The sequence below is a fragment of the Thermobia domestica genome, chromosome 5 (assembly GCF_964235325.1).
Source record: "Thermobia domestica chromosome 5, izTheDome1.hap1.1, whole genome shotgun sequence".
In the NCBI taxonomy this organism is placed as follows: domain Eukaryota; kingdom Metazoa; phylum Arthropoda; class Insecta; order Zygentoma; family Lepismatidae; genus Thermobia; species Thermobia domestica.
In genome coordinates this window covers 199886479-199905173 of record NC_137458.1, presented here as the reverse complement: position 1 = coordinate 199905173, position 18695 = coordinate 199886479, and the positions used below count along the sequence as shown (strand labels likewise).

The following is an 18695-nucleotide window of genomic DNA, read 5'->3' as shown; positions in this document are numbered from 1 at the left end:
ATGCACTGACATGCGATACTACGATAGCTCCGACAAACAAACCACATTGCTGCTTTTGCTGCTGTTGAGTTGGGCATGTGTTCATAATGCATTGCTGCAAGTGTGGAATACACCCGTGTACAATATCAAGAGAGCAATCTGTGGTTTCGTGGTTCATATTCAAGGTTCTTTTCAATGAACGTGGTTAAACTACACATTCCTCTAACATTCAAGAATAAAAGGGTAGGTGATAAATATGTCGCTACTTGCTCACTTAGGCTGCTAACCAGCAGAATATTGTTTGTTTGTTTAATTTTGCAGTTGATAACTATTCCACATATGTTAATAAAGAGTGATGTAAGTTAGTGAATGGTAATGAAGGTTTCTCTTACCCAGGGATTGAATTTAGAACATTTCGTACTGAAACCAAGCGTATTTCCAGAGGCGGATCATTGGGTAAAAACTGGGGAGGGGGGGGGGGCAACCAGAACCCAGACTATGATAGGTATATCATGAGTTTACTATAAACTTTCAAAAATATATAAGTAATAGCTTCAACTATTTTTGGCATCAGAAAAACTGGAGAGACCTAGGTCCCCCAGCCCCGGGCTACATCCGCCTCTGTGTATTAACCACTTGACTACTGGCAACCATTGTGAAGCAGTGATGTCAACCCGTGGATAAATCCAATTTTGTAGGACTATTGACATTAATTCTTCGAAATAGGATAAAGGAAATTTTCATCAAAATTGGCAACATACATAGGATTTTTCATTATATGTATGATCCACATCAACAAAATTATCTACGAGTGGGATGTAGACATAACGAGTCATTCAGAGGCGGATTAAGACTTTTGGGATCCTGGAGCCGACTATTTCAAGGGTATCCCATGTTACGAATGATTCCAGCGCATTATTTTCTTTGCTGCCTTCACAGCCTAATAGGCTTATCAAAACACCGAAAACTATGCTGTAACATTTTAATGTGCTTCAAGTTTACAATAATGAATTTAATTACATTCATTATTAACAGTTAAATACTCATATACTGCAGTGTAACACACAAATGCCAAATACAAGCCAAATGGTCAACCTAATAAAATATGCATCGTGAAGATGCTGGTGGAAGAAGACTTAACCCTAGTGACACTGCGAGCGTAGCGAATGGGACAAAAATAGCATGGGTCTGAAGCCTATAATAAGTTGATTGCTATATTTAATATTAAAGTGAGGGATTTTGGGGGTCCCTGAGCCTGGGCTCAATTGGCTCCGCCCTTAATCCGCTCGTGGAGTCATTACTAAGCGTGTTGTCAACTTTTGGTCTGAAGTCTTTTATTTGCTAGCGACAAAATCCATGCTAGTGAAGAGTGACTTAGTTATATGTGTTCTTAAACATCAAGTACTAAGAAACGGAATTTGTGCTCTGATATTTGAAGAAAGAATAAAACATAATAATGGACGAATGAAAGAAAGACAAACGAGAAAAATAATCAATTTCCAAACGTTCCACATGAAATGTGTGACGAACACAACTTTTCTAGTAGACTCCATAACGTTTGGCTCAATAAGGTAATAATACAAAGGTGTAATTGAGTCACTGTACTTCTGACAACATAACAAAATATACTCGTTCTCGATTAAGGAGAACAGTTATTCACAAACTGCTTTATAAACGTGGAGGATCGAAATTTATTGGTAATTTACCCAGAAATTGAAAAAAGGTAACACACGATATACATAAGTTTTATTTTCACATTTTATAATAATAATAATAATAATAATAATAATAATAATAATAATAATAATAATAATAATAATTAATAATAATACACTGAGCAAAAAATGTAGGTGGCGTACTTAAAAAGTAGGTTACATGAGTAATTTCTGTAGTTTTTGGACTACAGAACGTATAACTGACGTATAAGTAGAGATGCAAAAAAGCCGGCTTTTTTGAATCGATGGTTTTTTCACATAAAAAGCCGGCTTTTTGGGTAAAAAAAACGAGAATTTTGGAAATTTTGGCTTTTTACATTTTCATGATTTTTTTTATCTAAATAGCTTTCTTATAGTATATTCTATAGTTAGATAAGAATTCCATGACCTAAATGCCATATTTCGCTCTGAAATTCACCATCAAGATGGATGGAGCACATGTTTTACGAATTAAAGCTAACATGAAGAATGTAGTATTTGAGGGCAATTTTAGAGGTTATTTAACTTTTGAGTTATCGACATTTTTTTCTTCTCTAGATCATTACAGTTTGTCATCCGTGTTTCATTTCTAAGAGCTTAGTACTCTAGCTTCTAGCGCAAAAGTTAAACTTATGTTTCTCTATATATCCGTCAAAGCGTACGTTTTTTTAAATATATCCGTCAACCCATACTTCCACATTTCTGTTATACTGTAGCTGTGCAACGATTTAGCAATAATTTTCCGGATACAATCTTGAATACTAGTTTATACAAATAATCAGTAGCGGATTGAGAAAAGTACTTTGGGAGGGGGTTCTCTGATTGTTTCATTTTCTAAAATGTCCTAATTTTATTTGAGAGGAGCTTGAAGTTTATGAGTATAGGCATAATATTTCGTTTCGTTTATATATTTAGCGATAATCTTCCGAATACAACCTTGAAGATCATTTTATTCTGAGAATCAGTGGCGGATTTAGAAGAGTATTTTGGGAGGGGTTTTTCTTAGTTTTTCTAAACATTCGTAATTTTTTATTTGACGGGAGCTTAAAGTTTATGAGTAAAGGCATAACTAATAGATATTTCCTTTGCTTTAGACATTCCGTAATTTTGGGGAACAGGCTTCAGCCCGAAAGACCGCCCCTCTAACCTTCGCAAAGCCGTCACTGCTGGTGATTAGTAATAGTAACGATTTAAAAACAATAAGAAAGGAAGTCGACAACTCACAGTACACGCAGTATTTCTACTTCACAGATGGAATGAAGAAAAGCTTTGTCAGAATGGTCGAATGCTGGGTTGAATCCGAACTTCCCGATAGAAGCGCAAAAGCTCCACTCAGTCATGTTTGTTGTGCAGTTGTATTTATCTTAACTTGAATATATTCCGTAATCCTTTTTTTTTTTTTTTGTGTGTGTGTGTGGTGGTGGGATGGGAGAGTTCCGTAATGATACGAAGGGTGTGAGCCAAGAACATGGTAACCAACAAATTTTCAAATGCTGAGTTATGCAGCACCAGATAGACAGCAACGCATACCACTTCGTTTAATCCTTCATGTAGTCTTATGTGATAAATCAGCTTTCCGACTTTCAAAATGGATTGTGCAGCAGAAAATCTCTAATTTCTTAAAATAGTAAAATTATGGGTTACCATGTTCTTGCCTCACCCCCTTCATAAGTTGAATCCCTCTTGTTAAAAATTCAGAAAACTTGAGGACTGAGTAAACCGTGATGATGGTTATATAAAACTATAGAATTTCAAGAATATACAGAACCAAAAGCTCTAGATGTGCAGCCTTTAAGTGTATCATATAAATCTAAGTATTTCTCTTATGTTTTATTTTAATTTTATTTTGTTCCAAAAAGAGGGTATGGAATATTTTGAAGTAAAAATACTACATAGAATTTTCCTAGTTATTTGTGTATTTTTTAAAAAGAAGTATTTACTTTTAGGGTTGGCTGGTTTACAACAGCTGTTTTTTTTTTTTAATAAACAACTGATTTAAACCAAAAAATAATAAAAAAAAAAAACGAAAAATGCGAATCATGTGAACTTCATGGTGACGTTTCCACACACCAAACAATCTGCATTAGTTTTATTTCCTTTTCACCTTTTAATCAAGGTGTCCCATGTACAATTCTCGGTCGAACCACAACCCTTCTTTCATGCGTAAACAAAGAGCGGTTCGGATGTAACTTTAAGCGAAAGTCTTCTCCTTGATAACCTCGGTATTACGTAAGGATGTTAAGCCTAAACTACGAAACGAAACCAAATTGTATTTCTGCATGCCTGAATGCCTGTTGTTTTATAAAGAAGCCAAGGTTGCTTAAATATATTGATAGAAATTAGCATAATTTATCGATTGCCTACGTAGCTTCCAACATTAGCTTGGATTGGACTTTCAATGATATGTATGTACTAAATTTGTAATTTAATACCTCAGTTTTAGCGTACTGATTATGATATCTTGACCTTTAAATTTTACATGCAAAGCAAGAACAGGATTTTTCCGTTATTGTTTTACATTTAGAGTAATGACGGGATTTTCCCGATAGCTAGGGCGGGAGTTTCCCAATTTAAGAGATTTACTGACCGGACTTCTTTAAGCTTATGTGACCTCTTCCAGCATAACCCCGTTGTTGCATAGTAACACCAGGGCGAAACAAACTTATTTCTGTCAATATGTAATATAAATACATAAAGGAAAATATCTAAACCCAAAAAACCTGGTTTAAGCCAAAAAAGCCTAGTTTAAACTCCCCCCCAAAAAAGTTTTTTTTTTTTTTTTTTTGCATTTTCAAGAAAAAACCATGGTTCTTCCCAACCCTACTTACTTTTGTATATAGGAAGTCAATTGCTTTAAGAAGTTAAATATAGGAAGTTATATGCATTGGTTAATCCTTTGGAATTCATAATGTAAATATGTTGAGAAGTAAAATTGTTTGAAATATCTTTTCGAAATTCATGGTTTTTTTCGAGGTTTTATATTATTATCGGCATCAACCACTAATTAAATGACTCTTTGTGTTATAGAGAAGCGAAACAAAATCTTCTTTATCAATTTAAAGCAGAATTTTGAAAAAAGCCCAAAATTTCCCAAACAAAAAAGCGAAGCAGAAAAAACCGAGTTTTTTTCCCAAAAAAAAGCCGGTTTTTTTCCGAGCCCTTACATCTCAACGTATAACTGAAAACGCATGTTTTATAATACTTTCTGTATAAGTGTTCCATCTTTTCGTACTTTCCGTGTGAAACAATATAGGCGGTCAGGATCTCACATACAAATGGACGTATATAACATATACCTGAGGAATGTAACATATGTATATGCATGTGATATACGGAAAACTGTTAGATGTCAGACATCCTGCAACGGTATGATGCAACATCTAAGGGCAGTGCCCACGTAGCATACGCATAAGATATGCTCCGTACTCAATTCTGTAGTAAGTAAGAGATACCGTATTTTTGTACAATATACCACTGTCCGGAGAACGCCTTTTTCTTAGTGTAATAATAATAATAATAATAATAATAATAATAATAATAATAATAATAATAATAATAATAATAATAATAATAATAATAATAATTGTACAACATGGGAAATTAAGATCCAAAATGGATATTTTGTCTCTCGGGATGGGACTTTTTAGCGTTTCAGGTTAGCATTACTGCCATGAAATGATCAGGGCTTATTTTCAATACAAGTTCTGTTATTCATTCCACTGCCTTTAATCGAATAATGTTAATGACTATTTTATTATATTGTTTGGTTTTAGGATTGCCAACTCTGGAAAATAAAAAAACCGGCACCCCCCTCAAAATTTCCTATGATATATGTCTAAGTGTGAAGTATCTCTGTTCGGACACATCCATAGAAAGAAAATGTACTATTGTTAACAAAAATACATTAGCAGCTGTATTCTACAAATCCTTAGTGCAGTAGTTCTCAAAGTGGGTCCGCGTACTCCTGGGGGTCCCACGGACCTAGCCAGGGGGTCCGCAACGCCTAAATATTGAAATTTGATGTAATAAAATGGAACTCACAGCTGTTACGCAAGAAGTATTTTTTCAGTTATTAAAAAGAAAGCTATTGGAAATTATACCTATGTTTGTAAATTGAAATATTTTCCTAGTTTACTAAATTTCTGTCCTGAAGTCGGTCAACCGTTATATAGGACTACTTCAAGTGAGAGAAATTCTTTCTTTATTAGGACACTCTTTGAAAAGCTGTTGTACATTAACTGCATGACGCCTCGGAATTTCATGGATTCCATTTTCAAGGGGCGGAAAGCTCCCACCACTACTACCAATTCCAGATTATAAAAAAAAAAAAAGAATTAAATATAATTATTCCTATGCTTATAAACATAAGCCCAGCGGCGCAACTTAGATTTTTTTTTCTGGAGGGGCAAGCATTAATACGGGCCCCTAGAAATAGTTGTATTTCTAATTCTTGGGCCCCCGCTTTCGATCTTTCTCTTACTTTTTATGAGCCCCCGGAGCCTGTGGGCCCTCCCGCATGGCAAGGTCTGCGGGGCTGTTCGTTACGCTCATGGGCCCGTTCCATGCATGACAAATTAATTAAGGGAACAATATTGACAAATCTCAAAAGCGAAGGGCCCCTAATAGTAGATATTTTTTTTACTGAAATGAGATGGGTCCAAAACCATCTTTTTACAGAAAAGATGGTTTTGAGGTATTATAATGATTTGTTATAGCAGTGGTGAGGCGCAGAAGCTGGTCAGAAATACTAATATGCCGGCTTGATGTAGAGGGATGAGATTATGGTCGGAAAGATGGGTATGCAGACGGCTGCTAAAAGGCGTTCAAAGATTTTGCTAAGGACTGATGTTAGTTGGATGGATTGGTATGATGAGAGTGCAGTAGGAGGTTTGTTTGGTTTGATGAAAAGGAGAGTTTTTGAGATTTTCCATTGAGGAGCATAAAATCCGGTGCGAAGAATGAAATTATAGATGATTGCGATCCGGTGCGAAGAATGAAATTGTAGATGGTTGCGAGAAGTGAAAAGAGGGTGGGAGGAAATCCAAAGTGTTCGTTTATAGGCATCTAGGTAATTGTGGAGCATGCGATTCCAGCGACCATGATGTTCTAATGATATAGGATTACGTGTACGTTGGAAGACATGGAAAGAGCGTCTAGAAGCAGCAACGATAGACTGATATTGTGGAGCTATTGGAGGTTTGTGCGGATGACGTGTACGAAGAGGGATGTTGTTTTGGGTGGTTGTGTCAAGGGATGCTGTGATTTGGTCCACAAGGTTATAGAGTTCTTCTTCACTAGTGGGCTCCTGTAGATTTTGTAATGAAGTTGTGAGGTCAGTTTGAAAATTAGCCCACTTTGCATGAGTGTAATCTAAGAAGTGAATTGGCGCGGGTTGTCTTTTAGGGGGTATGGTGATAATAAGATCAAGGAGTATCGAGCATGATCGCTGCCGAAAGGTGGTAGAGCTCGGAGATTGTGAATAGTCAGAGAAGGGGAAGAGGTATTGCTTATTGGGCGTGATGGCGATGGTAGATGATGGTAGTCGACGGCTAGAATATTAGAAACATAGTTGTGAAAATGTTGTTTCTCTGCCTGTGGGCTACTATGAATATTTTGTCTGCCATGATTATATAATGTCTGAATGTATTGTCGATGTATTGAAAAAATCGTAGGGAATAGGGTGGCCTGGTCTGACATATATGGTACAGAGAGTAATGATTTTTGTGCGAAAATACAGTGTGACTATGGAATATTCTGGGAGATCATGTTGTTTTGGGAAAGTATGAGGGCACACAGGAATAGTATGATATGTTCCAATTGCTGTGCCACCATTTGCTCGTTGATAAGATCTAAGACAGTCATGATGTTGTAATTGAAACTGAGGAATGCGAATATAATCGGTAGGTTTGAGATATGTTTCATCTAGGGTAAAAGCTTGTACTTTTTCCTCTCGGAGAAGTTGTTCAAAAACTGCTTTGTGAGTGAAAGAGATCGGATGTTAAGGAAGAAGAGATGACTGCCATGGTGATTGATAACATGAGAAAGGTTGTTTGGATGTGTTTTGTATTTACAGAGATGGCCATTCTAAATCTGTTTTGGTAGATGTTAAGGAAAAATGAGCATGTGGACCTGTATAAGTGGCAGAAAGTAGTAGGCCAAATAATTGTTGAGCGATTTGGTCGACCTGCATAAGAATGTGGGGCGTAAGAAGGGGTGGATATTTTGTAGAATGAGCGTCGTAAAGCGAAGCAAGTCTTCTACTGTTATGGGTTCTCTTATGGAGTTTGTAGGAGTTGTAACGGAGTCGGTAGTGGGGATTGGGACTGATAGTTCAGGTTTGTCAGTTGGTAGAGTAGGTTTTTGGTGGCATTTGTAGCTGTAGGTTGGATGTTGTTGATGGCAGGTATTACATAGAGGTGGCTTTTTAAGGTTGGGCAGTTGTTGGTTGTATGGTCTTCATTGCAATGTCCACAGCGGGGTGAGTTAGGACAGTTTTTTTGTTAGGTGTGAGGCATATGTTTGGCACTGTTCGCAGCGTATAGGAAGTAGGGGGGGGAGTGCAGGATGGTTCAACCCTGTGGCGTCTGCGATAAATATAGGCACCATTTTGAAGCAGATCGTCTACTGTTTCTTTGGATTGTGTAAGAACTCGTACAAGATAGGTGGGGCCTGATTGACACTTGATGCGGATGCATTTATGCACTTCATAACATTAAAGTCGTAATTCGTCTAGGATTTCTTTGTCTGAATAGGCTGGTGGAACGCCTTTTATCACTACTGAGAACATAGGCTGACGTCTAGGTGGTGGTGGTTGCTTTTTTCTGGTTTGTGAGAGCGCTTGAATGTTGGCTTTGTCGCCAAAAATATGAAAGCCTGCTTTGTTCCGGATGGTAGTAATGAAGTTTTGGTCTGCAGATTTGATGATGATTCCATTTTTAGTGAAGACTATTTCTGATACATTGGCTCTCGGATAGTATTTCATGAGTTGGATTAAGATATGTTTAGTGTTAGAGTATTTGGTTTCTTCATTAGTAAGAAGATAATTGAAGGTTGCTGGAGGTTGGTTTGAAGCGATGTCCATAGCTTGGTCATAGAGGTCACTTTCGGATGCTTGACTGAAAGGAGATCTTGATCGAGGTTCTTTTTGTGATCGAGGTGCTTTTCTGATTTTGCGATTGTAGTGTATCACCTGATCGTTTTTGAGAATTGGGACCCGTTTTGGGTTTGGCCCCCTTGCACTCCATCGAGTTCAGAGGAGACACCCACGGATCGCGAAGACTGCGGAGTTGCCGAAGCCAATGCAATATGAGAAGAGAAACAACAATGATCAGTCTGATTGATATCGAAAATATGAGATGAGTTGAGATGATATGATCAAACGGTGCATAACGATGATGATAGGTTTCACCCTCCAGCACTGAAAAGTACTGTCAATTCCAGTGAGAGCATATGCTACACAATATTCTCGAAGGTACTTTAACATTTCCCAGCTAGGATAGGTTAAAATACAGCTGTTGACGTATGGCACGTCAAGCTGATGAGGAAGCTGCGAAAGCGCCTGAGCTCCAACCTATAACTTCGGATTTCAAACCTTTGATTTACGGTTATTTGTGATTTCACGTTTAATAAAGACAAATATTTTAAAGTATTTGTACTTTAAATAAATTATTTAAATAGACAACTTTTTCATAAAGTATATCTTTTTTAAATTATTGTTCAAAGCCTTTGTATTTTAATAAGCCTTTTCCAAAATCAATACAGATGAATTGTGCTGCCATCTTGGGAGTTATTTTAAACTATAAGTTTGTGGACGTTTATATGTTTGTGGCCAATCCTTTCGACAATGAGATCTCGGAAACTACAGGCTCTAGAAAGATGACGTTTTCACTGATCAATTGCAAATTTTATGTAGATTGTCCAGTTTTAATTGAACATTTTAAAAAAAGCATGGCCATTGCTTCCTAATTGCATTTTTACGGATACACTGGAAGTGTTGAGATTAAAAAAAAACTTAAGCATCATATCCTACGCATTATACATTCCAACACCATATTGTTGTATATAGGGGTTGCATACCGCTCAGGCGTTTGTTTCATTGCCAAATGATAATAAAAAACAAAAGATAACCATTTCTCCAGTCTAAGTTGAGTCTTTATTGTTTGGAGTGTTTTGCCCAACGAACACCATATATCACTGATATTATAATTAATTGTGTGTGTAATGTATTTGCTTATTGCATACTGCATGCAAGAAGAAAGAAAACACTGATCATACATGAATTTAAAACTCCAACCGGAAGTAGGCTCAAATCTTGCAAACGGTGCGACATATTGAAAAAGTAATCGAAAAAATCTCCCCTTTGTGGTGTCTCTTGCCAATTTTTATCAAGACGTCTTTCACTTGTGTGTGTAAAGGAACATGTACAGATGTGATGAATAACAAGGAGATTCATGCTCATATATGAATGATGCGCTGTGTAGAGAGTGCAGGTTCAGCTAGTGTAGCTATAAAATTCCTCACAAGTAAATTTCAAATTTTCCCTGACAGTCCCTGTCATCTTTTTAAAATTATCTCAACAGATGAACAAAATATACTAATCGTTGATAGATGGAAAAGGTGACAGTTTTGGATTTATTGGATGAAAGTTACTTTTTAATCTATACTTCGAACTAGATACATTAAAAAAAAGGTCATAAAGGGACTGCTAAGAAGTTTGTACCGGTCACCGGCTTTAATCAAAATAACAGCAATATTACCGGCCAGGCCGGTGAAAAACCGGCCAGTTGGAAGTCCTATTTAGTTTTGCATAAAGGCACTGACGTCCAAGAAATGTTGAGGAGAAACGGGTAAATGGAAGTGTAAAAATTAATCGGGTACTCAGTAACTGATAATTAGATGATTTGATAATAAAATACTGCCAATAAAAATCTTCGAGTGTATATCAAATCTGCGTAATGGCTCTCCCTTTGTAAGTTAGTCATTCCTTTCATTATTTTTCTGCACAAGGACGTAATGCAAAATTGATCAATCTATAATTCTGTTATTTAACTATTTATTCTACTGCAAAAATTCTTGTCAATATCCCATACACAGTGCCAGATTTACGTACAAGCTAAACAAGCTATAGCTTAGGGCCCCACTCTCTTGGGGCCACCCCAAAATGTAAAGAAACAAACTGCCTGTGATGTAATTTCTAAATAATTATACTAAATTTATTCCATGAGATTATTATCAACATTCTCATGGAATAGTCAGAATCATTATTTCCGTTATTTACCTCTGAAACACAGAATTCAAATGTATCTATTGATGTCGGTGAAAAGGAAATTGGGAGCTCTGGACCGTGAGAGATACGAGGGTTACCCGGAAAATGGTACTCGTTTGTGCAATAAAGACACAGTAGTACATATCAACAAATATACACATTTTTATTGGAAAGAGCATACTTTACACTACTTCTCCACATAATCGCCAATCAAGTTGAGGCGTTTGTCATACCGTGTGACGAGTTTTTGTATTCCAGCGTCATAGTCCTCCGCCGCCAGCGTATTGAGATACGTAGTCACGCCTCGTTTAAGTTCTTCATCGCTGTCAAATCTTTTTCCCGCCAGAAAGTCGAGACACATTAGGAAAATGTTCACAGAGTTCATCAATTGTGACGCGCCGATCGTTCCTCACGCATTCGTCTACTGACCTCAGCAGTTCGTCTGTAATGACAGATGGTCTCCCTGAACGCTCCTCGTCGTGTGTACTCCCCCTCCCCAGGTTGAAGTTGCGACACCAGCGCCGAACAGACGACTCGTCCATCACATTGTCTGCATACACCTCCTTTAATTGGGGATGAATTTCACAAGGTCGAACGTTTCGTGCATTAAGAAATTTAATCACGGCCCTCACTTCACAACTGGCGGGGTTCTCAATTCGTTTAATCATTATAAACGAGCACAGACACAACACAGTCACTGCTAACGTCACGCAACCTAGCACAGAGCAGGCAGACAAGCCACTGACGCGGTCTGACCTTGCTCAGCGGCTCCCCGAGTCAGCGCTTCATGCGGCGCAAACGGGTACCACTTTTCGGATGGCCCTCGTAGATCTAATCACCGAGTTTAAGTTTGGGTACACGATTTTTTCTTGACTCCTTCTACTTTTGTCATACAGAAGTAAGACATTCACATGTTCTTTCTGTTCGCGCCGAACCATGTAAATAACGAGGTTCAAATACTACTCTTAACTACACTCCACTTTCTTAATTGCTTCAAGTAAATGACATGCCTTCGTCTCCGAGCTTCATGCCAAAATATGCAAAATATGGCTTCTGAACAAATTGCGTTATTTATTGGTGTCTTATACTTATCATGTGAGTTCATCATATGCAACAATGTATCACTGTCTTCCTAATATTTTACAAACAATATTTCGATAAAAAACAATACTTCGTCATTTCAACAAAAGAATGCCACTGACAACAGCTCTTACCAAGCGACTTCTTCCAGCTCTTGCACCAACTAAAGGTTTGATTTTGATAAAGAACACCCCAGAACACGTCAACCTGTGTATTTGTAATACTACAGTAGCAAATCGCTACAGCGCCCCTCATGAAGTTCTGATGTTAATTCGCATATCCTGCCTAAATACAATTCAAAAGATCCGAAACAAAGTCACGAGACGACAATGCAGTACCGTGGAAAATCAGCGCCCGGGGCGTGAGTATACGACGGCGCCCCCATACATATATTCCAAGCAATTTTTCCTTTTTTAAAATTTTTTCTCCCGAATTTTGCGCGACCTTACTTCGGCGCCCCGGGCCGTCGCCTCGCTCACCCTTCTTACAGCACGGTACTGCCAGACGATGCCATTCGGGTATGTTTCGATTAATCGAAATCACAGAAATAGAGGAAACAATTGAGTACCATGAATGTGAGAGAGTAACTATCTGTCAACTATAGAATCAACATCAATGCTCAATTCCATATTAAATGTTAGACTAAAACATGAAACAAAACTAATAATTCTAACAGTAGGTATGAATCATTAAGTGGAAGTTACAGGAGTGTAAAATTTTGGCCACTCCCACAGATTCATTCTTTGAATCATACAGCTGACAATATAGGGGACCAAAGTGACTTTTCCCCTATATTGTAAATTAACTGCAAATTATGCAAAATGAATTGTTTTATTTACCACCATATGTACAGGGTCACGCGTGAGATACTTAAAGCAAACTTGAAAAAAATATTTCTGACAATTGTTTTACACTTAAAATTTGAATAGCTCCGAATGCAGGATTGTAAAAATATAGTAGTAACAAAAATGTAGGTCTTACTATGATTTATTTTTGTATCTTTAATATATGAGGCTAATGCGATTTTGCGTAAGGTATAGTGTAGTGACTTTGTAGTTGTAATTTATACGTATGTTATATATGTATCATTAAGTGAGAGTTCTCACAAGTGGTAAAAGTTTCTCCAGCAATACAGATTCACTCTTTTGGTAATGCAAGTTAACGGTATAGGGTTGAAACCCTTTGGAATAATAATATTCTGGAAAAGTATGCTCCTTAATTTTTATGGATAAGCTTCAGCGTTCAAGCGAAAATTTCATAACATTGTAGCTGCTTTGGAATTTGCAGGAGATTGAGGAATCAAATCTGTTCGAAAGTGATTATAGAGTATTCCTTCAGAAAATTATTTAACTTTTTCTAAAATCTATCTGAAAATGTTAGTAAGTATTAATGATACATACATCTTATAATTACGATATACTTATTAATATGATTGGAGATAAGCAAATCATTTAATTTTACATGAACACTTGCTAATTGTAGTAACAGTTTAATAATTTCCTCGTACACTTACATGAATTCCAAAACTTCTTGCATTCACACTTGGCCATCTCCTGGCTAGTTTTAATAGCAGCGGTAATGTTGATCCATATTGGCAGGGGTCTATTTGCTTTTTTCTTCCACCGTATTTGCAAGGATCTTTAAGTATAATTTCGGCCATATTTGTAGAAGCTCAAATACATACTTGGTAAATAGAACCAAGGGCGCCGATCACGGTGGGGGGGAAGGGTGCCCGGGCCCCCTAAAGCTCATGTGGGGCCCCTTAATGTATTTGTAAAATTACAATATTTGGCATAATTTGAATGCAATTTGTTTTAAAATCCTCATATATGCTTTCTTCATGTAAATGCCTCTCCCCCAAATTTACAGAGAAATCGGCGCCCTTGAATAGAACGCCTCTAGTAAGGCAGAAAAGCTCTCTGTGAAGGAGTAATTATTCTAGACTTTTTGACTTTGTGCCAGAATATTGTTTTTCTTAAACGGTTGATAGCGTAGTATTTCTGACTTCATTATCATCATCATCATCATAGGTATTCTGCCTTTATTGGCAGGTCACTTGCCGCAGCTGAGAAGAAGAAAAAGACTTCATTATAGATTTTAGAAAAAATGTTTAATAGACTTTGAATTCGGATGTGTCTAAGCCAAAAAGAATAAAAGGATCATTCATCAAATTCACCGTTTCTTCGATTAGTGACTCAGAACTTCCTTTTCCATGCTTCAAATGCCGTACTTTTAGACTTTACTCCTATTGAAGAAGTTGAATCACATCCAGTGAGAACATACTATAGGGGCAGGCCACGACTTCTAAGTGGTCCGAACATTTCTGTTATCTTCTCTACGTCAATTGTTTCTATTTCATGTTCCGAAATATCTCTGCAATATCTAAGAAGTTGTTAAAATGATAACAATACCGAAATCCATCGTTCATACTATTATTATCCGCAGCACATATAATACTATCCTGTGTCATAGTTGCACCTGTTTATCATGCAATTTCCAGGCTGTTACATAAATTTTAAAATTTCCCTTTCTGTGAGTATGTGAAAGATCTATCAGGACCTCCAATTTCATAACAACAATCCAATATGCAAACGTACGACATGTAGACCTATTGTTGTTCTTAATCCAAATATTGAATTCAGTCTCCGGTGATATTTCTTCGTATGCTTCACTGAGGAGTGTCTGCAGTGCTTCACAGATTATCTGGCTAGTGTGCCTACTTATAAGGGAACACCTTATATTGATAGTAGCATTGCCCAATCAAACAATGCGCAATCGATAGAGGAGCGAAGAAAAGTGAGTAATCCAAAGTTTTAAGGGCGGAAACGCAGGAGATACAGAGGAAAGAAGGATCTAGAATCATATTAAGATAGCAATGCACAAGATACGCTGACATAGAAAGAACTTCAAAATGATTAAAGTAATCGAAATGGGATTTATCCAGCAGTATAGTAAGCAAACATTGTACCCACAGACATGCTCAATTATATCTTCTGTAATGTAGTGTTGCCAACTGAGCACAAAATGTTCTCAAGAGACCTTTTTCTCATAGGGAACAACAAACTGCGGAGCGCTTTATCAACAGCAACACTACAAAACTGATTACCAATAATGTGTGAGGTGATACAAGCGCATGCATAATTTCAGTTTTGTGTGTTGTTTGATACTATTCTGATTTTCCACTTGGGCAAAACTTCTTCGACACTGTTTTGTCCTTTATTTTGTACTTCAGTGATTATATTCTTGTTTGTGGTCTCATATTTTGGTTTTAACTAGTTCGAATCGTGTACTGTATGTACTCTTCTACATCCAAGATTCATATAGGAATTTATTTAAGTCTATCGTCAAACTTTGGCAACACTGTACATCAAAACCTCACAGGTATGATTCTACTCATAACTAGATTTGCTAGATGTTAGCTCTATAATTTGTGTTCCATGCAATTTCACAAAACTTCATTATTGCTCAGTTGGCAACACTGCATTACATATAATGTTATTAAGCATATCTGTGGACACAATGTTTGCTTACTATACTGTTGTGTAAATTTCATTTTGATTATTTTAATCATTTTGAAGTTCTTTCTGTATCAGTGTATCTTTTCCATTGCTATCTTCACATGATTGTAGATCCTTCTTTCCTCTGTATCTTTTGTGTTTCTGGATGTCGACCTGTAAAAGTTTGGATTTTTTCCTTTCTTCACTCCTCTTTCGATTGTGTATTGTTTGATTAGGCAATGCTACTATCAATATAAGATGTTCCCTTGTTAGCCTTTACGACGTAAGTTTTCAAAATACCATCTGTGAATCCTTGGGAGCGTAAACCAGCTTGCACAAGATCTTCAATCCACCCTGATCCCTGCGAGATATCTGCACTCGCCTTTCCATTGTACTTCTTTTTCGGTATAAAAACCTCCAAATATGATCAAAATTTTTCAGAGAATTACAGCTCCACTAAATTCTCTTCATTATCCCATGCACTGACTGATCCCAGTTATTATGGGTATCCTGTCCTGGATTTAAATTGTGTATGGCATTCTTGACCAAGTCTGTTACGTGTGGAATTATTCATGGATCACTTGATGATCCTTTAAAATAAGGGATGCTCAAAACTTCAAGTTTGATGATCTTCCGTATAACAAGCGGACAAACTTCCTACCAGCATATCTTCTAACGACCGACATAATATGGTGTTTCCAGATCACAAATATATAAAAATAGTAACATCGTAGTACAAGAATAACCTAAACTTAACTTACCCCAAAATGAAAAATAGTAATTCCAGAATTATTATGCCAAAGATTCTAGATATCAATGATTATTGTACAAAGATTTTAGATGAATGCAAAACAGTATTGCTAACTGAAATATTATATAATTCCATTCTTTGAAAATCAAAATTTGCCAATACCCGTTTTTCTCATATAATGTTTTAAACTCCGAAAAGAGTATCCAAAATTTATAGATAATAGTATATAACGGGATTATAGATCACTAAAATCTCATTTTCCATTATTTACAATTAACATATTTTACTTTGGTGCAAAGATTACGATTCTATCTTCTTTCTGTAGGAAGTTGAACTTCCTTAAATATTTTACTACAATATTTACGTCCAGCCTAATTGATGACGTCGTAAGTCCCGGTCTATCACAGTGTCACTTCTTCCACCTTATATTGTTAATTTGCATGACCAAAGACTAAACCTGCAGTGGCGAAGAAACTTTAACACTTGCAAGAACATACTTATAAATTACAGCTACGAAGCCACCATATCATGTCTTACATAAAATCTCATTAAGCCCGGGTTATATTAAATGATATACAAAATATAGGAGTAACTTTTTATAGATCAAAATGGGATCTATATTTTTTGTTACTTCAATATTTTCATAATTTTAAGTTTAAAACAATTGCCAAAAGTATTTTTTCAAGTTTGCTTTAATGTATTTCATACTGATGCTATATATATATATATGTAGATACTACAACTAATTTTCTATGATTTACAGTTAATTTATTTTACTTTGAAACAGAAACTACTTTGTACGATTCTACCTTTATTCTATGGAAAGTAATACGTGTTGAAAAATTACTGGAAATTCTACGGGTGGCCATATTGATGACATCATAACTGGAATGTAACTTTGGCCCACCTACAGTGTTAGCAAACACTCCCCAAAGAATGAATCTGCAGTGGTGGTCAAACGTTTACACTCACTGTAATTCTCAACTCACTTTATCATCGAGATTCATACCTACTGCAGAATGTATAATAATATAAAGAGAAAACATGTTTTGTTGTTTTGAAGGAATGAAACTTACCGGGCATTTGTTGGGCTTTTCTCCGCTATGCACTCGCATGTGTATGAGAAGTTTGTAGCGAGCGTTGAAAGGTCGATTGCGTCGAGGACATCCTTGCCAGAAGCAGGAAAAGTCATCTCCTTTTCGCTGTTCGATATGCACCTTTTCTATATGTCGAACTAACACTTCCTGCTCTGTAAACGTAGCATTGCAATCTATCCATCGACACACAAATGGTTGAGAGGACTCCTCTTCTTCAGGTATTTTTGTACTGCTTTCAAAAGATGGGTCTTCATCAAGAAGACCTACAAAAGAATCCAAAGGAGGTAGTTCTCCTTCTTCTATTCCCTGGATTGCCATGTGTTGGGAATAAGAAGGAGGAGGTTTAAGAAGGCTCACCTCAAGTAATTGCAGGCTTTGTTGAGGCAACACTACCTGGTTGTTTAATGGTAGCTCAGTTTGTACAGGACAAACTTCCAAGATACGCATGTTCTTGCAAGTGATAGGCTGTTCATCAGTATCTTGCTGCTGTTGTTGATGAGCAACTGAACTCGAGGAACTTGATGTACGAGCAGACAAATGGCCATAACAACCCCTTTCACTTATTGAAGTCGGAGTAGATGCAAGCAGACTTGTAGGTGAACTTCTGATCAATGCTGTCAAATCAAGACCTTCGGCTCCAAGTGGAGATATTGAAAGTGCTCGTTTACTTCTCCCGGATCTACCAGAACTGCAAGAACCACGGTTTGATTGGCTAGTGCTTGTAATCTCGGATTGGATAGTGATATCATTTGGTATGGTTGGAACAGGAACAGACTCCATTGATGTTTCTTGATTCTCAATACTTCCAAGAAATATCATCCCAGATGTAGATGATGTGGAAACTGTTGTGTTCTGAAGAGTTTTCTCAGGTGACAATGGAATGGATGTGAAATCTATCATATCAGAACAGTATGGTACTTGAGGAAAAGAGAATTCCAAAAGTGTATCTGTTGTACCAGACACTCCAAATGGTGCATCGAGGTGTTGAAGGCGTGATGCATCGGATGTCAGATTTGTACAAAATCCGGGTGATTGAAGGCTTTCTAAATGCATACTGGACTTTTCTTTAGAGATGGTACTATTTGGCTCACCTGTAAAAGAACAGAAAAGAAGCAATGAACTTATTTGAATATTCTTACAATTCGTATCTAGCTAGCACAAAATTTGAAATAATTAATCCTTAAATAAAAATAATAAATATTCTATAATTTTACTACATAAACAAACTTTATGCAAGTGACGATGCTTGAGGATATCCTGATGAAAAGCTTCAAATAGACATGTAACATTCGACATTAATTTGTTAAACGAACTTCGTATAGAGCCTGCGAA

General features: G+C 36.8%; 1 protein-coding gene across 1 annotated transcript in view; it reads right to left on the bottom strand.

Moving 5' to 3' along the window:
• The window catches only part of LOC145685360 (uncharacterized), a 135542-nt gene that overhangs the window by 84083 nt on the left and 32764 nt on the right, over positions 1 to 18695 (bottom strand). The window contains exon 2 of the mRNA XM_081757747.1: positions 17343 to 18454. Coding sequence (XP_081613873.1) covers positions 17343 to 18416 — 1074 coding nt within the window. The 5' untranslated portion in view covers positions 18417 to 18454. The remainder of the gene's footprint in view (positions 1 to 17342; positions 18455 to 18695) is intronic.